Below are 14361 nucleotides of genomic sequence, written 5' to 3' on the forward strand. Positions count from 1 at the left end.
TCTCTGTTCTTCTTACTCTGCCTCTTCTTTCCCTGCATTAATTGGTTACAATAATAAATATTACTGGTTACAAGTATTTTTTGGAAGTCAAAAGTTTGTAATATGTTATTTTTCAAAGGTGTTCAGGGAAGAAAAAAAAAAACCCACAAAAAAACCCCCAAGGCCTAGTCCTGTGGTTCACTTCACAACAAACAGCAGTAAATTGGCTGTCACAGGTGAATTCTGCTAAGCCATTTTCAGTGACATCAGTGTTTCTGTTGGAAATGTGTTATAAAATAACAAAACCAAACAAAATTGCACTAAACAGCCTGCAAAAGAAAGCTGATGCATGAGTTCCAGCTGGTTTTGAACACAGAGGGAATACATTGAAAATTGCTCTTTTATTGGTTTGATTTGGTATTTTGCCCTTTTTATATCAATAGTAGTGCTTTGCATTTTCCAAAAAAAGCTGAAAAGCTGCTATAAAGTCTGTTAGAATTATTCTTAAATCTTCAGCCATTCTTTAGTTGTTTTTTACAGAATGGAAATATTTAAACAAATCAACGTACTGTCTTTTAGGGGGGTTGCTCAACTAAAAAGCCGAGCTTGTGCAGAATTTGGTAGGAAGAATTTACATACTTGCATCAGCTGATTATTGCAATAGTATAACTAGAGATATTCACAGGCTTATATAATACTGTATGGCTCTTCTAGAATATTATTTATTACTAATTATTATCTCCAAAGCAGCTAAAAGAAAAATAAAAAAACTTTTCTATGAATAATAGAATTTCTTTGTAAATCTAATTTTTTAAGCTTGTGTTTTGACTAACTGGGCATGGTGGGTTTATGTAGTAAATGAACGAGCATCCTCTGCACGTGTGGGCATTATGGTATTGTGGAAAGCTTATAAATTGAAATTAGTCTGGATAATTATTATAGTGCTATGACTTGATGGGTTCATTATTTTAGTCTGTAGTGAGAAAGTATGTACTTTTATTGCCATTGGTAAGCTCAGTTAGTTTCTTGATTGGACCTGTGTCAATCACTCTGCTAAATAACATGGATTTTTTCTTTCTTTTTTTTTCCCCCTTCCTCCTCCTTTTCTTTTCAGGAATGTCTGAATCAGAACAGGCTTTAAAAGGAACTTCTCAAATAAAAATACTCTCATCTGAGGATATAGAAGGGATGCGAGTAGTGTGTAGGGTAAGGGGGTTTTGGTTTTCATTACAAAGTGCCTTTTATTCTTTAAAAAGCCTAGTGATTTTACTAGTTTGTGACAGCACATTTGAAGTACAAACTTTCAAACTACTTCTGAGCACTGAAAAATAGATTGAGAAATTGAGTATTTTCTTGCTTTTTCTCTCCTTTCAACTCCCAATTCACAGTAAACTATTTTGCAAGTGGAAAGATGACTTTTATCTGTGTTTTGGCTTTGTTGTTACTAGTGAGATAATCTCTGGCTGAAACGTTGTTACTGTTAGGAATATATATTTTATAATGCATAGATGAGAACAGAACTTTTTCCTTTTTCTATAGTACTAAGTAAAAACTAAAAAGCAAAACAGAGCCCCATCCCTAACAGTTTTTGAAAAAAAGCTGTTCAACTGTAATCACTTCCTCGTACACAAGTCAAACTTTGAAATCTATTTGGGTAGTCTGGTTTAAGATTATGGTATTCAAGGAAATTGTGGTCCAAATCTTAATTGGAGTGTTTTCAAATCTCACGGAGCTGGCTTGGTAATATATCCTGTAGACATCTCAAAGTCTTTATAGAGTTTAAATCTATCCAGCTTTCCTAGCAATCTTGGTCTAGCTCAGGAAAATGGGTTGCTCATGTTCTAGGGAGTAGTCCTCGTCTTATTTTACATCAGTACTCTTGTTTTGTTTGCAGCTTGCTAGAGAAGTATTGGATGTTGCTGCCATGATGGTGAAAGCAGGTGTAACTACTGAAGAAATTGATCATGCTGTCCATTTAGTAAGGTTATTTTCTTGTTCTTCTGGTGTTTGTAAGTGCTTTCTTCCATCTTCTTATTTGTGAATGATTGTTGTGTGGTTTTCTTTGCTGTATGAATTTCTTATTTTGAACTGTTTCCCAATTTGAAGCTAGTGGGTAGTGCAGATGTTAGAAATACGTTACAGCACAATGGTAGATTCAAAATGAATTAGGAACTCCTGGGTGCCTCTCTCTGTCAGCTCCTTCCACGATTTCCAGCTTCAGATTCCCTCTAAGTTTTTTTTCACCTGTTTTCTCAGTTAACATCATACCATTTTCTTTCTTCTAAACCCTTTTTGCTCCACAGATACCGTTATATAAAGAACATCATACGTAGGCCATGGACTTTTTGTGCTCTGTGGTATTGGTTAAGATGTACAGAGGAGAAGACTTAATTATTTATGGTTGGGAATCAGAACTTAAGAACCTCAGAGAGAATTGAAATGACGTTTGATACAGTCAGGCAAATTAAAGCCACAGTCTAGTGAAGTATTTGATATACATGTTGAAGTATTTTCCTGGCTTAACTATTCATAGATACTTGAATTGTGTTATTTTTATTTTTCTTTGCTGTCTTCTCTATAAGGCATGTAAACTGATAATTGAGGATACTGGTGTGCACTGTGGGGAAGGCAACAATTTTGGTATAGTTAAGGCTCTTAGAGCGCTTTCTGGTTGGTGTTTGTTTTATCTGCGTTTGCAACTGTTGAGCCAAGATCGCAAAGAACCTACTCTGGTTTGATTAGGCCAGAGTTTTCTGTTGAACTGCATCGAACGGTATACTAGTAGCTTATGCATGATGTCTTTAATGTGAACAACTAGTAGTTAAAATGGTGTTACCCCTCTTCAGCAGTTCTCGGAAACTTTTGCATGGCAGATTGTTGATACTGACTGATAACCCTGATTGGTACTTTGCAGTTTTAAAAAGTATGATTTATTATTTTTTTTCTTAATAAAAAGTTTAACACAGTATTTGCTTGGTATGTCACATAGTGTGTGTATGTATGTATATGTAAGTATATATAAAATATATGTGTCAGTTTTGCAAAAATCCCGAACAGGTTATTAGAACAAGTGCAAAGGAAGCAGCTTAAGGTTGTAAAGCTAGGGGTGAAAGAGTGGTGCTAAAGGTTAGTTTGTCTGACCTTTGTGTTTTGCAAAAATACTTGAAGTCTTAGACTGGGTGCTTAAAAACAGTAATTGAAAATAGCAATGTTTTTAACTGAATAAATATTGCTGTGCATTGTTTTAAACATGAATGCTTCAAGCATTCATAGTTGAATAACATAACGATGAGTAGAAACAAAATTAAAGTAGCTTTACTTTCATCCTGGTAAGAAATGCAAAGCGTAACAAAATACCATAATGCCAAAAAATACTCGAAGAATCTTATTTTCAAGAGTCACTGCTTTTCAGCCTATTGTGGTTACAGTAAAGCTGTTGTGCATATGCTTGTTCGTTGTACAAAACTTACTAATGTAGAGTGTAAATTGTATTTTCTAAATTAGGCTTGTATTGCAAGGAATTGCTATCCTTCCCCTCTGAATTATTATAATTTCCCTAAGTCGTGTTGCACATCAGTGAATGAAGTGATCTGTCATGGAATTCCTGACAGGAGGCCATTGCAGGAGGGAGATATTGTTAATGGTAAGTGCTATGAAATTAACCTTCAACACTTCTACCTTCTATCCAGTTAAACCATGTCGTAAGGTGAGGTTTCACTAGCAGGCAACACGATTGGAATAGCTTCTTAAGAAAGGCTTGTGTTCTCACTTCCCAGTTAACCTCTTCCCTTTACAAATTTAAATTAATGATTTAATAAAATATTTAATAAAAAAATTCAAAAGTTTGGTCCACTTTAAAAGCTTTATGATTCTTCTGCACTGGTCTGTGCATTAGTATAGTATAGTGCCTGAGTGTTCTACTTGTGCACTAGTTTGCATTTGTTCCAGACTGTATAAATAGTGAATAAAATGTATATTGAATTATTCAGCTGGATTAGTTCTGTGTGAATTCTTAATTAGATGGCTGTAGATCCTTAAGATTTTGCTACAGACATCACAATTATGATGACTGTAAAGGTGAGGCATTGTATGGGTGCATATTAAAATCTGTACCTTTACTTTGAGCATCTTACAGCCTAACTCTATCAGCTGCTTTTTGTTCATGGTACTCAATATACGTATCCTTCTTGGGTGTTGAGGGATACTTGACTGTTTTTTGTTTTCTTAATTCACTTCTTGGTTTGGCAGTAGAAATTAATTACATTTGTTTTGTAGAAACATTTGCACTTTTATTGCATTGGTTTGCTTCTCTCTTATCTGTAAAAAAATACCCAGTATATCTTAAGGTTTGGCCTACCTCTGGAAGCAGGTTGGAATCCCTTTAGATTGCCAGGTATTTGAGATAGATATTAAATGTTTTTATATATATATTATATATATATATATAATACTTACTAAGACTACAGCTCAGTACTGTAGGTACCAGCCTTTTCAGAACAAACCTCATGATTGCTGCCCCCTTCTAGATCAGGTTTGGTCTGGCTGATTGCTGTAGCATACATATAACCATTTGGGCAAAGTTCCTTAATTTTTTGTTAGTTTCAAAGATGATGCCTTTGCACAGCTCTCTTGTTGCTATCTTTTTTGGCATTGCTGGAGTCTAAACCAAGAAGCCCAGTTAAGCTTACTAGGTTGGCTTCATCTACACAGTGCCTTACCATTCTGCTGTTTGCATGCCAAGGCTGCACCTCAGTGCTAGAAAACACCTTTTGTAAGAGAGTTTAGCTTTGTTCATATCCCTGCCCTGATTGCACTTGCCCAAGCTTTGAGCCTTCTGCTTTGTTTTGGTGAGGAAGAACTAGTTCACTCTTTTGTAGTTGAGTAGGTCTTGTTACGAAATGGTTCACATCTTGTGGATTGAACATGCATTCCCCATGGGCTCAAAAGGCTTCCAAGTCTTGTAGGATTCTGTTTGATAAGGTAGTGGCTCAAAAGCCTCTTCTAAAGAAAGAACAAAACAGGGTACAAAGGAGGAGACAGAAAAAGTACGGTGCCAATCTACTTAAAACTTTTTAGCCTGCTGGAAGCAAAAGGTGGCCATGTCAGAGTCCAAAACAGGTTTTTAGAATCACAGGAAAACATCATTCAGAACGGTACTGGCAAGTGATGTCTAGGTCAACCCCCTGCTCCGAGCAGGGCATCATAACATTTTGTTATCGTACAGTTCCCTGGGAGCAGATGTGATCTCTTTGTAAAGTGTAGTGTAACCCTGCACATGCATGCATTCACAACAGGCAATATTGTTTTCGCGTGGTGTTAATTTCATTCTTAAATATTTGCCAGCAGTACAGATTTACTGTTGACACCCAGAATTTTTTTACCCGTGCTTTCATGTCACGGTTGTATTGGTGTCTCCAAGCAGCTCATATACCATATTCCTGAAGTATTACTGCTTAGTACAGTTTCCTTCATGGTTGTTTACTTGTGAGGGGGTCTGCATGTGAATTTCTTAATGAATAGCAGTTCAGTAACTATTCCAGTGGTTTTGGTATTCCAGCAGCTATTAGACGTACCAGACTACAGACAAAGTCTGTCAAGCGCAAAACTACCCATTCTACCACAGGAAGTCAATTTAATAGGCAAATCTAGAATATTTTGCATGTGTTTACTATTTATAATGACTAAATGATGGCAGGTTTTAATTATTCACTTGTCTGCTATGAGACAGGATACTGAAGTAGATGATAGCTATGACTAAACTGGTAGTCCTGTTCCCATGTTTTGTGAAAGGCCTATTTGCAACAAGCATCTTGTATGGATATTCTTAATCCAGATTTTTTTTAATGAGTTAAACTAAAAAAGATTTTTTCCCATTAAAACTACTTATGCTGATATTTTTCAAGAATGGGTTACATCAGTTGGTTTACAAACACCTTTACATGCAAAGCAAATTAAGAGTTTTGCTGTAACATAATTCAAAACTCTTACTCTGTGTTCTTCTAAACCTGTTGTTTAAGCATGCCCTTCTCATTCTTGCTGTTTACCTGATACTGAATGTTTAAATTCTTTCATTTGAAAGAAAAAATAAATTTTTCTTTGGTGTATTTTTCTTAGTTGGGAATGCTATTGGAAAGTTGCTGTGTATTTAATGTTCAAGGTATTTTACCTTTTTGGCTGGAAGCAACAGGTTTTGGCATTACCATTTTTGCAGAGGTGTGATATTATTCTAAACATCCTTAGAAACTACTTAAGTTAAAATGTGGGTTAAAACATGATTACATACCTTCTTAAAATTCAATTTACCCCTATTAGTGCTGGTATTAATTCTAAAACTCTTAATTTTAACCAGGTAAATCACCATGGAGCAAAGAGCTTCTCTTTCTTGTTTTTATGTTTACCTAGAAAACCAATCATAATCTTTCTATGTCTGTGTTGCATTGGTGTAACACTATCTTAGTAGTTAATTCTATAGAATGTAGAGGATAAGCATGAGATAATTGATACTGCTGGAAGAGTTTACATTTGACATTTTTCCAAAGTAATCTTACAATTTCACGATTAAAATCCTAGATTTTTACATGTGTGAGCTTGTCCTTTCACAAAACAAGAATGAGAAATACAGTGCTAATACTACAATATGTCTATTTGCAGTGGATATTACTGTCTATCGTAATGGCTACCATGGAGATCTGAATGAGACGTTTTACGTTGGAGAAGTTGATGAGGGTGCAAGGAGGCTTGTCCAAACAACTTACGAGTGCCTAATGCAAGCCATTGATGCAGGTAAACCCTTTGGCTAGAACCTGAAGCCTTATGGTTTTGGTTCTCAAACATGGGTGCTCGTATTTGCTACTGCCTGGGAGTGACTTCTGTTGTAGAATGCAGAAGTGCTGCTGTGTGTCACAAGCAGATGATGTATATTGTATAAAACAGTGATCCTTGAAATGGCATAGTTCTGTGGCTTGTGGTTGCAACTTTTACTTGGAATGTGGGTTAACAAGGAAAATGTAATTGATGTTGAGCTGATCCACGTATGATAATATTTATATGGAAACAGCCTTTTCAGACTATTAGTTAGATGGATGAGGCATCCTTGCTCTGAGTAGTTTAGCGAAGGTGAAGAACAAAGTGTGTTTTGGAAAACCAAAGTATTGCTTCCTACTACTGTAGTTTGTATGGTGTTGCACAATGGACCAATAAGATAAAACACTGTTTGGACACATAAAACATATCTCTTTACCCCTGCCAGACCTGACGGTTATTTCATAAAGCTAATTTTGAGCTCTTGATTTTCAACTGTGGGAATATGCCAGAGAAGACTGATCCATGTCTTTAATTATGTTGCTTAGCTATAACTCAGGACAGCTTCATTGAGACATGCAATGAGATAGAAAGGTAGCTAGAGAATGTCATGTTCAACTTCATTCATAAAGGAGTATACTAAGTTCTCCTAGACAAACAGAAAATAAAACAAAAATCTCTCAAGTCCTAGAAATTTGTACTGTCTGTGTCTTTTATACCATTCAGCTTCTTTAAATCCACAGCGCAATTTACTTCATGGCCTCTAAAACCTGAAATTTAAGGTGCTATATCTGAAGGCTTTAAACTTGCATTTAATTGAAAGTCAATGAAAAAAAAATTATGATGTACTTACTTTGGTTAATAATTTGGACATAGCTAGCCAAGCTGAAAGGACAAAAATCCATATAAATGACATCTTGTGTATCCATTGTGTGATGAAGAAAATTGAATTTCAATTTTCAAAATTCAAAAATTTAAAAAACAGAATTGAGCGATGAAGAATATAATTACCTGTTTATGTGGGATAACTGTTCTGAAATGACTACTTTGTTTTTAAGAGCTAAGTCAGAATGTTTGCTTTGCTCCTGTACTTTATTTCTATAGTAATTGTTATATATGTTGTCTCTTATTTTTCATATCATGACTTTGGTGTATGAACTATGACAGAAATTCACTTTGTGTTCATTATAATGAGATTTAAATTCTCAGTGTAACTTTTTCTTTACCAACTTTTTAGATGCTGTAACAGGTTTTAAAGGATTTTAGACATTCCTTGCTAGTAGGAATTCTGGCAGCAAGTTGTCTCTGCTGTTAAAAAGAATAACCTCTCCTCTGTTTAAATCATCTTCATTTCTTGGTGTTGGATCAGCAGAGCTCTAAGAGAGTTGCATGAGAGAGAGCAGCAGAGGGCTTCTGGCTGCATTGAGAGGAGTTGCTTGGTATTGTCAGGCTTGAAGGAGATGGTACTTCACAACCACTTAGCACAAAACAAACAGATTAACTTTTCCTTCTCTTCCCCCCCCCTCCATGTCGTTCCCCCCCATTTTGGGAAAAGCAGGCACATTCCAGTATTCAGCTTACTGATTTAAGTTGTAGTTGTTTACATTATCAGGTAATTGAACTAAATGGCTTGATTCCTTAAAGTTTTAGCTTTGTATGTGAACTCTGCTGAAGATGGCTTCACATAACCACACAGCATCTGGCTCCTGAAGGAACAGCATATATTCAGGGAGTTGTGAATGATCTTGAAATGGCATTTACATTCTCTCTCTTTTAAGTTGCTCAAGGTTGCTTTTGGTATGCACCTTCATCAGCTGATGGATGAGGCATTGTTGCTTTTACAGTATTGTTGCTAACTTGTCCAAGTGCTGAAAGTGAATTTTTCACACCATTTTCATCTGTTTCAAACTCTTTGAGGCTTCCTAAAAGCATTGTAAAACAAGTTAGTCCCGCATGTGAACATTATTTGCTGTAGTTCTAAAAATCTTGTCTAAAAGATACCCATTTTCTCTTGCCACCTCCTCACCCCCTTTTTAGTCCTTCATATATAATCATTTTTCCTTTTTATTTGTGTGCACTTTTCACACAGTAGTAGACAAGTGTATATTTAAAATACAGTGCATATGTTCATTGAAAGAAGCACTGCAACTCTGGGTATGAGAATTTACCAAACAGTTTGAAAGTATTTTGTTGTCTTTAATTTCAAACTTCGACATCCTTTTAATATATGAGCACTTACATCCACAAAAGGAAGAATGTATTGTTTTCTGAGGCAGTTTTGTTTCTCATTTTCTATTTTCTATAAGACTGTTTCCTCCCTCTCTCATGTTATTGCACTCACATACTTGATAGATTAAATGATCATAGGAAGTTGCATACGAAAATGCATGGCCATACAAGCCATGAGTGCTACAGGGGTATTAGCCTGCATGGTGTTTAATGGTTAGTTGTGTTGAAAGAAAGCTCTCTAAGTTCTGATCTGCATTGCTTTAATTTTGCAGTAAAACCTGGCGTTCGGTACAGAGAACTGGGAAACATTATTCAGAAACATGCTCAAGCAAATGGATTTTCCGTCGTTCGGAGCTACTGTGGTCATGGAATCCACAAACTCTTCCATACAGCCCCTAATGTCCCACATTATGCCAGTGAGTATTCATTCCCTTTGGTTTGTGCAGTAGACAAGGAGTGGCTTGCAATGAATGCACCGAATTTACTTCTTGCTTATATTCTAATGAAGTAGCAAGTTGTCTGACAGCCATCAAGTTACAATTTTTGCACTTGCGAAATATTTTTTTTTCTAAGCCTTAGACCACAGCATGCTTTATGAACCTAAATAAGGTGAATACAGTATATACTGAGAACGGTCTGTGCCTGCACTAATGGTTAGTGTTAGCTCTCATCTGTACTGGGTAATGGCTCAGTGTTTTTTGCCAGAATCCCCAACTAATCTTTTAGACATCCTTGTCTGACATGAATGGGCAAATGTTTCTGTCTTTAGAAGGTGTAAGCAAAAACTTACTGCCATTTCCAGATGTAAATAAAAGGCTAATTGAATGGTATAGAGGGGTGTTGGACCTGAATCTGGATCCTGTTATGTTTCACTTTTCTTCATTTGAGTGTTGTGATCTGATGTTCCTGGAAACTTTTGTAGTGTGTGGCAGAGGAGGAATGACCTTTTCTACAGCAGGTTCTCAGCTTTAGTTTTTGGAAATGGTGATGTCCCCGTGACAGTTTTTGCCAGGACTAAGCTTACAGCATCCACAGACGCAAAAAAGAGAAGCTGAAATGCCAGTGGAGAGCTAAGGATAGAATAAATATGGTGAAGCAGTGATAAACAGTTCATGCCTACTTCAGCTGTAAAGCTCCCCTAATAGGACATTTCCTCAGACCCGACAGATGCCTTCATCTTCCCATCTCCTAACAAGCCTTAAAATAGATTGTAGTTCTAGACCAGGGGTCCTCAAACTACGGCCCGCGGGCTGGATATGGCCCCCCAGGGTCCTCAATCCGGCCCCCCGTATTTAAAGAACCCCCCCGCCCCCCCCTGCTGGGGTTTGGGGGGGGAAACCAAGCAGCCGCAGATGACTGCCTGCCACTGCATCCGTGCTGGCCTCCTGTTTAAAAAGTTTTAGGACCTCTGTTCTAGATTATAATCTAGCAATCACTGATTTTTCATGTAATTTCCCTGATTTATTTTTTCAGAGAACAGAGAAAACCTGCTTTACCTAATCACAGGCTAGAAGGGTATCAAATCCTGGTATTTACTTTTTGTCATGTAAAATGAAGAAAATCTGGATTCTTTGGAGTTGGAGGGCATTTTATATATATCTATATATATAAAATATATATAAATAATATATATTTACTATATATATATTAAAATGCAATCTGAGAAAAAGGAAACTTCTATCTTTCCTGGCTGTTGGGAATTTTGAAAATTCTTTTTCATTGAGCTAGAATGTCCCTTCCCAGTAAGGACGATGCTGGGTTTTTTTAAATACAGATTCATAGTAAAGCAAGTGGAAAGACCTAAGGGAGTTAAAGCTTCTTGAAGCGGAGGAAAAAAAAAAAAAAAAAGCTGCTGCTTATTTCTGGCTTACTATGAAAAGACTTTTAAAAGCAAAAAGCTCATTTTATAAGCTTTTAGATTATTTAACAAAATCATGAGAACTGCAGGGGATAAAAGACAAAATTTCTTCAGATGCAGAAGACTATAAACTTCCATTTAACTGAGAGCAAGAAATGTCAGCAGATGATGGAGATAGAAGCAAGACTCTTTTAAGTAAAAGAAAAATGATCTGGTTGCTGTTTTATAAACTTGATGTCAGCGATTTTAAAAATCATCTAGGTGATTTAGACAATCTAATAAACTTACACAATTAGAGTAGACTGGGGGATGGGGAATCTGTATGTAAGAATTGATGCACATTGTCTACAGCAGCAAAGTAACTTGGAGGTAACAGTGCCTGTGTGGTACTGGAGTTTGTTCCAGCTCTGACATGCTAGGCTGAGTCAGATCAAAGCCACACTGCCGTTCCGGGTGAAACAGGGCAGAGAAAAAGGGCTGAAGCCTTTCTTCAGTCAAACTACACTCCTAGAGATGTGCTGTGCATCAGTTCGTGTGTCTCCACATAAACATTTTCGGTGTATATAACATCAAGAAGTTCAATATTATTGTCTAGTATGTCTTGAAATTCTCTGCCTTTTTATGTTGGCTAAAAAAATACAGCATTATCACCCTGATACTACTACGACCCCATTACCCAGAGTAATGAGGGGGCCAATGTGTCTTTCATAAATGGAATCATGGGATTGCTTAACAGCTATCATGTTTTGACAGTTTATTGGAACTAATGGTTCAGTGGAAACAAATTAAGAGGTTTCAAGCCTTCTCCGAATAACTTTAAATACTACTTTTGACTGATTTTTTTTTTTTTTTTTTTTTTTTTTTTTTTTTAAATGGTATTTTTCATCTTAGAAGTCTCTGGAAATCCCTGTATTAGATTTGTTCAGGGTTTTTACAGAACTGGAGTTGAACTCCCATTGAGGAAAGACAGCAATTAATTTTAAGCTACTTGAGTAAATATTGCAGTGTTGGAGGAGGGGGGGAAGGAAAGAACTAAAAGAAAAACCTTAATGTAGAATTAAAAATGGAGTGAATAGGTAATCTGTGAAGGGCTTCTCTGACTGTACAGTATTCTGGCTATATTATTCTGGGACAGGGATTTATTAATTTACTAAGATGGGTTCACATTTTCTAACTTGAGTGTTCCTTTTATTGCAGAAAATAAGGCAGTTGGAGTCATGAAGCCAGGTCATGTATTTACAATTGAACCAATGATCTGTGAAGGTGAGCAATTTAGCAATAGAGTAAAATGATTGCTCTTGTTTACTATTAATAAGTGATGGAATAGGCTGGTTCTGTTCTGTATAGCTGATAGATTTTCATTTCTCTTTGGGGAATGGGGAACTGTTATCTGTTACTTAAAAACAGTCAAGTCATCATTTATGTTTTTAGGTGGTTGGCAAGATGAAACATGGCCTGATGGTTGGACTGCTGTAACAAGAGATGGAAAGCGATCTGCCCAGTTTGAACATACACTTCTGGTCACTGATACAGGCTGTGAGATCTTAACCCGGCGGCTGGATAGTATTTGTCCCCATTTCATGTCTCAGTGATAGTTTAAGACTATGCAGGTGGATCTGAACAATACCTTTTTTTTTTTTTTGTCTCTGTACTATGCATTTTTTAAAGAGTACAGAATAGAGAGATTTCATCATTTACTTTGTTCTCAGTGATTGTAGATAAGAGGACTACCTTGAAGAACCTGACCCAGTGTCTGGAAAAGCAGAGAAGAATTTAAAGATTTTCCTGCTTTCCTCCTACCTACAATGCTTACGCTATAATTTTCTTTTCTCTCCTATTCTCTTTAGCACCTTTCTTTCAATTAGACCCACAATTGCTTCTGTTGCTGCCGTGATATTAGCTAGAAAAATGTGGGTAACCTTTCCCACTGGGACTTGATATTTTGGGATCCAGGTTTTTTTCACCACTTCAGCGTGTCCTGTCGCACTTGGTATGTCAGTGGCACCTGAGATTTTAAGCATTTCTAGTTCCAAAGACTTGCTCCTGCTTCTGCAGATACTGTTCTAATGGGCTGGGCCTTTTTTGTTTATCTGTTGAGAAGGGGGAAGAAGTGAGAAAGGCATGCATGTTTGCAAGAATAGGCTACCCTTTAATTCTGTCCCTGTCTCTCTGCTGATGGCCTCAGTGGTGATTGCAGCTGTAGGTGACACGCTTAATGGCAGGACTTGTTTCCTTTGCTGGAGATTTGATGGTATGGGCTTCCTACAGGGAAAATTAATAAATTCTCTTACGTGCAGCTCCCTGGAATAAGCTGCTTCTTGGCAAACCAGTATTTGCAGGCAGTGTCCCGCTCCAAAAGCTTGGTGAAGCCGATGTGTTCAGACTTGCCTAGATAAAGGAATGCAACAAGAACCAAAAAGATCTCATGTTCATGGGATCCCTGTGTATGTTAACTGTGGGGCATTTTTTAAAGGTACATCCACGGTAGCTGTAGGGGATTAGATTTGCAAGACTTTACAGTGAAATGAGTATGTATCTCAAAACAAGTCTGAGTGTGAGAAAATGAAACACTTTCAATTCCGTATTCATTTTCTTTTGGCAATTTTAAACAGGTCATTTTTTCCCCCTCAGTTAAGACTTTCTAAAAGCATGAAACTTACTTAAGGGGGCCACCTGATCTTTTTTTCCTCAGACTGGGTATAGAGTGGGCAATGTTAGTACATTTACCACTTTATTTCCTGTTAATGGGTTGTAATGAGCTGGAAACTGTTATGTTAAGGAGTGTGGATTGATTAAGCCTCTCTTCTCTCTACCTTTCTTCTCCCATGCCCACTTCCTTTCCATCATCTTTGGTGTCTCTGCTGAGGGAATTTATTTTTTCTTCTGGACTGTAATGAAAATTTTTTCAGACCCCATTGCAGACTGTCTTACACCACTGTAATGCAAGAAATAGTTAAACCAATGCAGACATTAAATCAAAATAATACAATCATGGGCACAAAACACACCTTTACAAGGTGTCCAGTGAATTTGTTGCCACATCAGACCTAAACATATGAGGTACGGCCTAACCTTGGCTCCCCTTGGCACTGCAGAATTTAGGTGGGGGGAAAGGAGTTAGTGCTTCATAATACTGGACTTGTGTCCTACCAAATACCAAATTTGCCAGAAAATGTCTTCTCTACCCTGAGTGCCTCAGACCTGTGTTGCTGTAAGAGTATCATTGTGATGTTTTCATTACCTGTATTATTTTTAATTATGCAGTAAAGTGACCTGAAATAATGCATATAGAATGCGTGTGTGTGTGTGTGTGCGCGTATAGATTTTAACAAAACAGACTGTAGTATTTGAGTGGAATTACCTGTGTTGAATGAGATGTAATGTATTGAGATGACTGTCCTGGAGGTTTGCCCACCATATCATGCACTTGAATGGTTACAATGGTCTTGCCTTTTCTACATGTGTGTGTATGATGGGGGGGGGGGAGGGGGCTT

At 37.0% G+C, this 14361-nt stretch overlaps 1 protein-coding gene across 1 annotated transcript in view; it reads left to right on the plus strand.

Moving 5' to 3' along the window:
• Positions 1-14153, plus strand: part of METAP1 (methionyl aminopeptidase 1) — a 30507-nt gene extending 16354 nt beyond the window's left edge. Inside the window, exons 5-11 of the mRNA XM_056326849.1 lie at positions 1094-1185; positions 1874-1957; positions 3484-3622; positions 6631-6762; positions 9282-9425; positions 12065-12130; positions 12299-14153. Coding sequence (XP_056182824.1) covers positions 1094-1185; positions 1874-1957; positions 3484-3622; positions 6631-6762; positions 9282-9425; positions 12065-12130; positions 12299-12459 — 818 coding nt within the window. The 3' untranslated portion in view covers positions 12460-14153. The remainder of the gene's footprint in view (positions 1-1093; positions 1186-1873; positions 1958-3483; positions 3623-6630; positions 6763-9281; positions 9426-12064; positions 12131-12298) is intronic.
• The last annotated feature ends 208 nt before the right edge of the window (positions 14154-14361 follow it).

This window comes from Falco biarmicus, chromosome 1, assembly GCF_023638135.1.
Source record: "Falco biarmicus isolate bFalBia1 chromosome 1, bFalBia1.pri, whole genome shotgun sequence".
Classification (NCBI taxonomy): domain Eukaryota; kingdom Metazoa; phylum Chordata; class Aves; order Falconiformes; family Falconidae; genus Falco; species Falco biarmicus.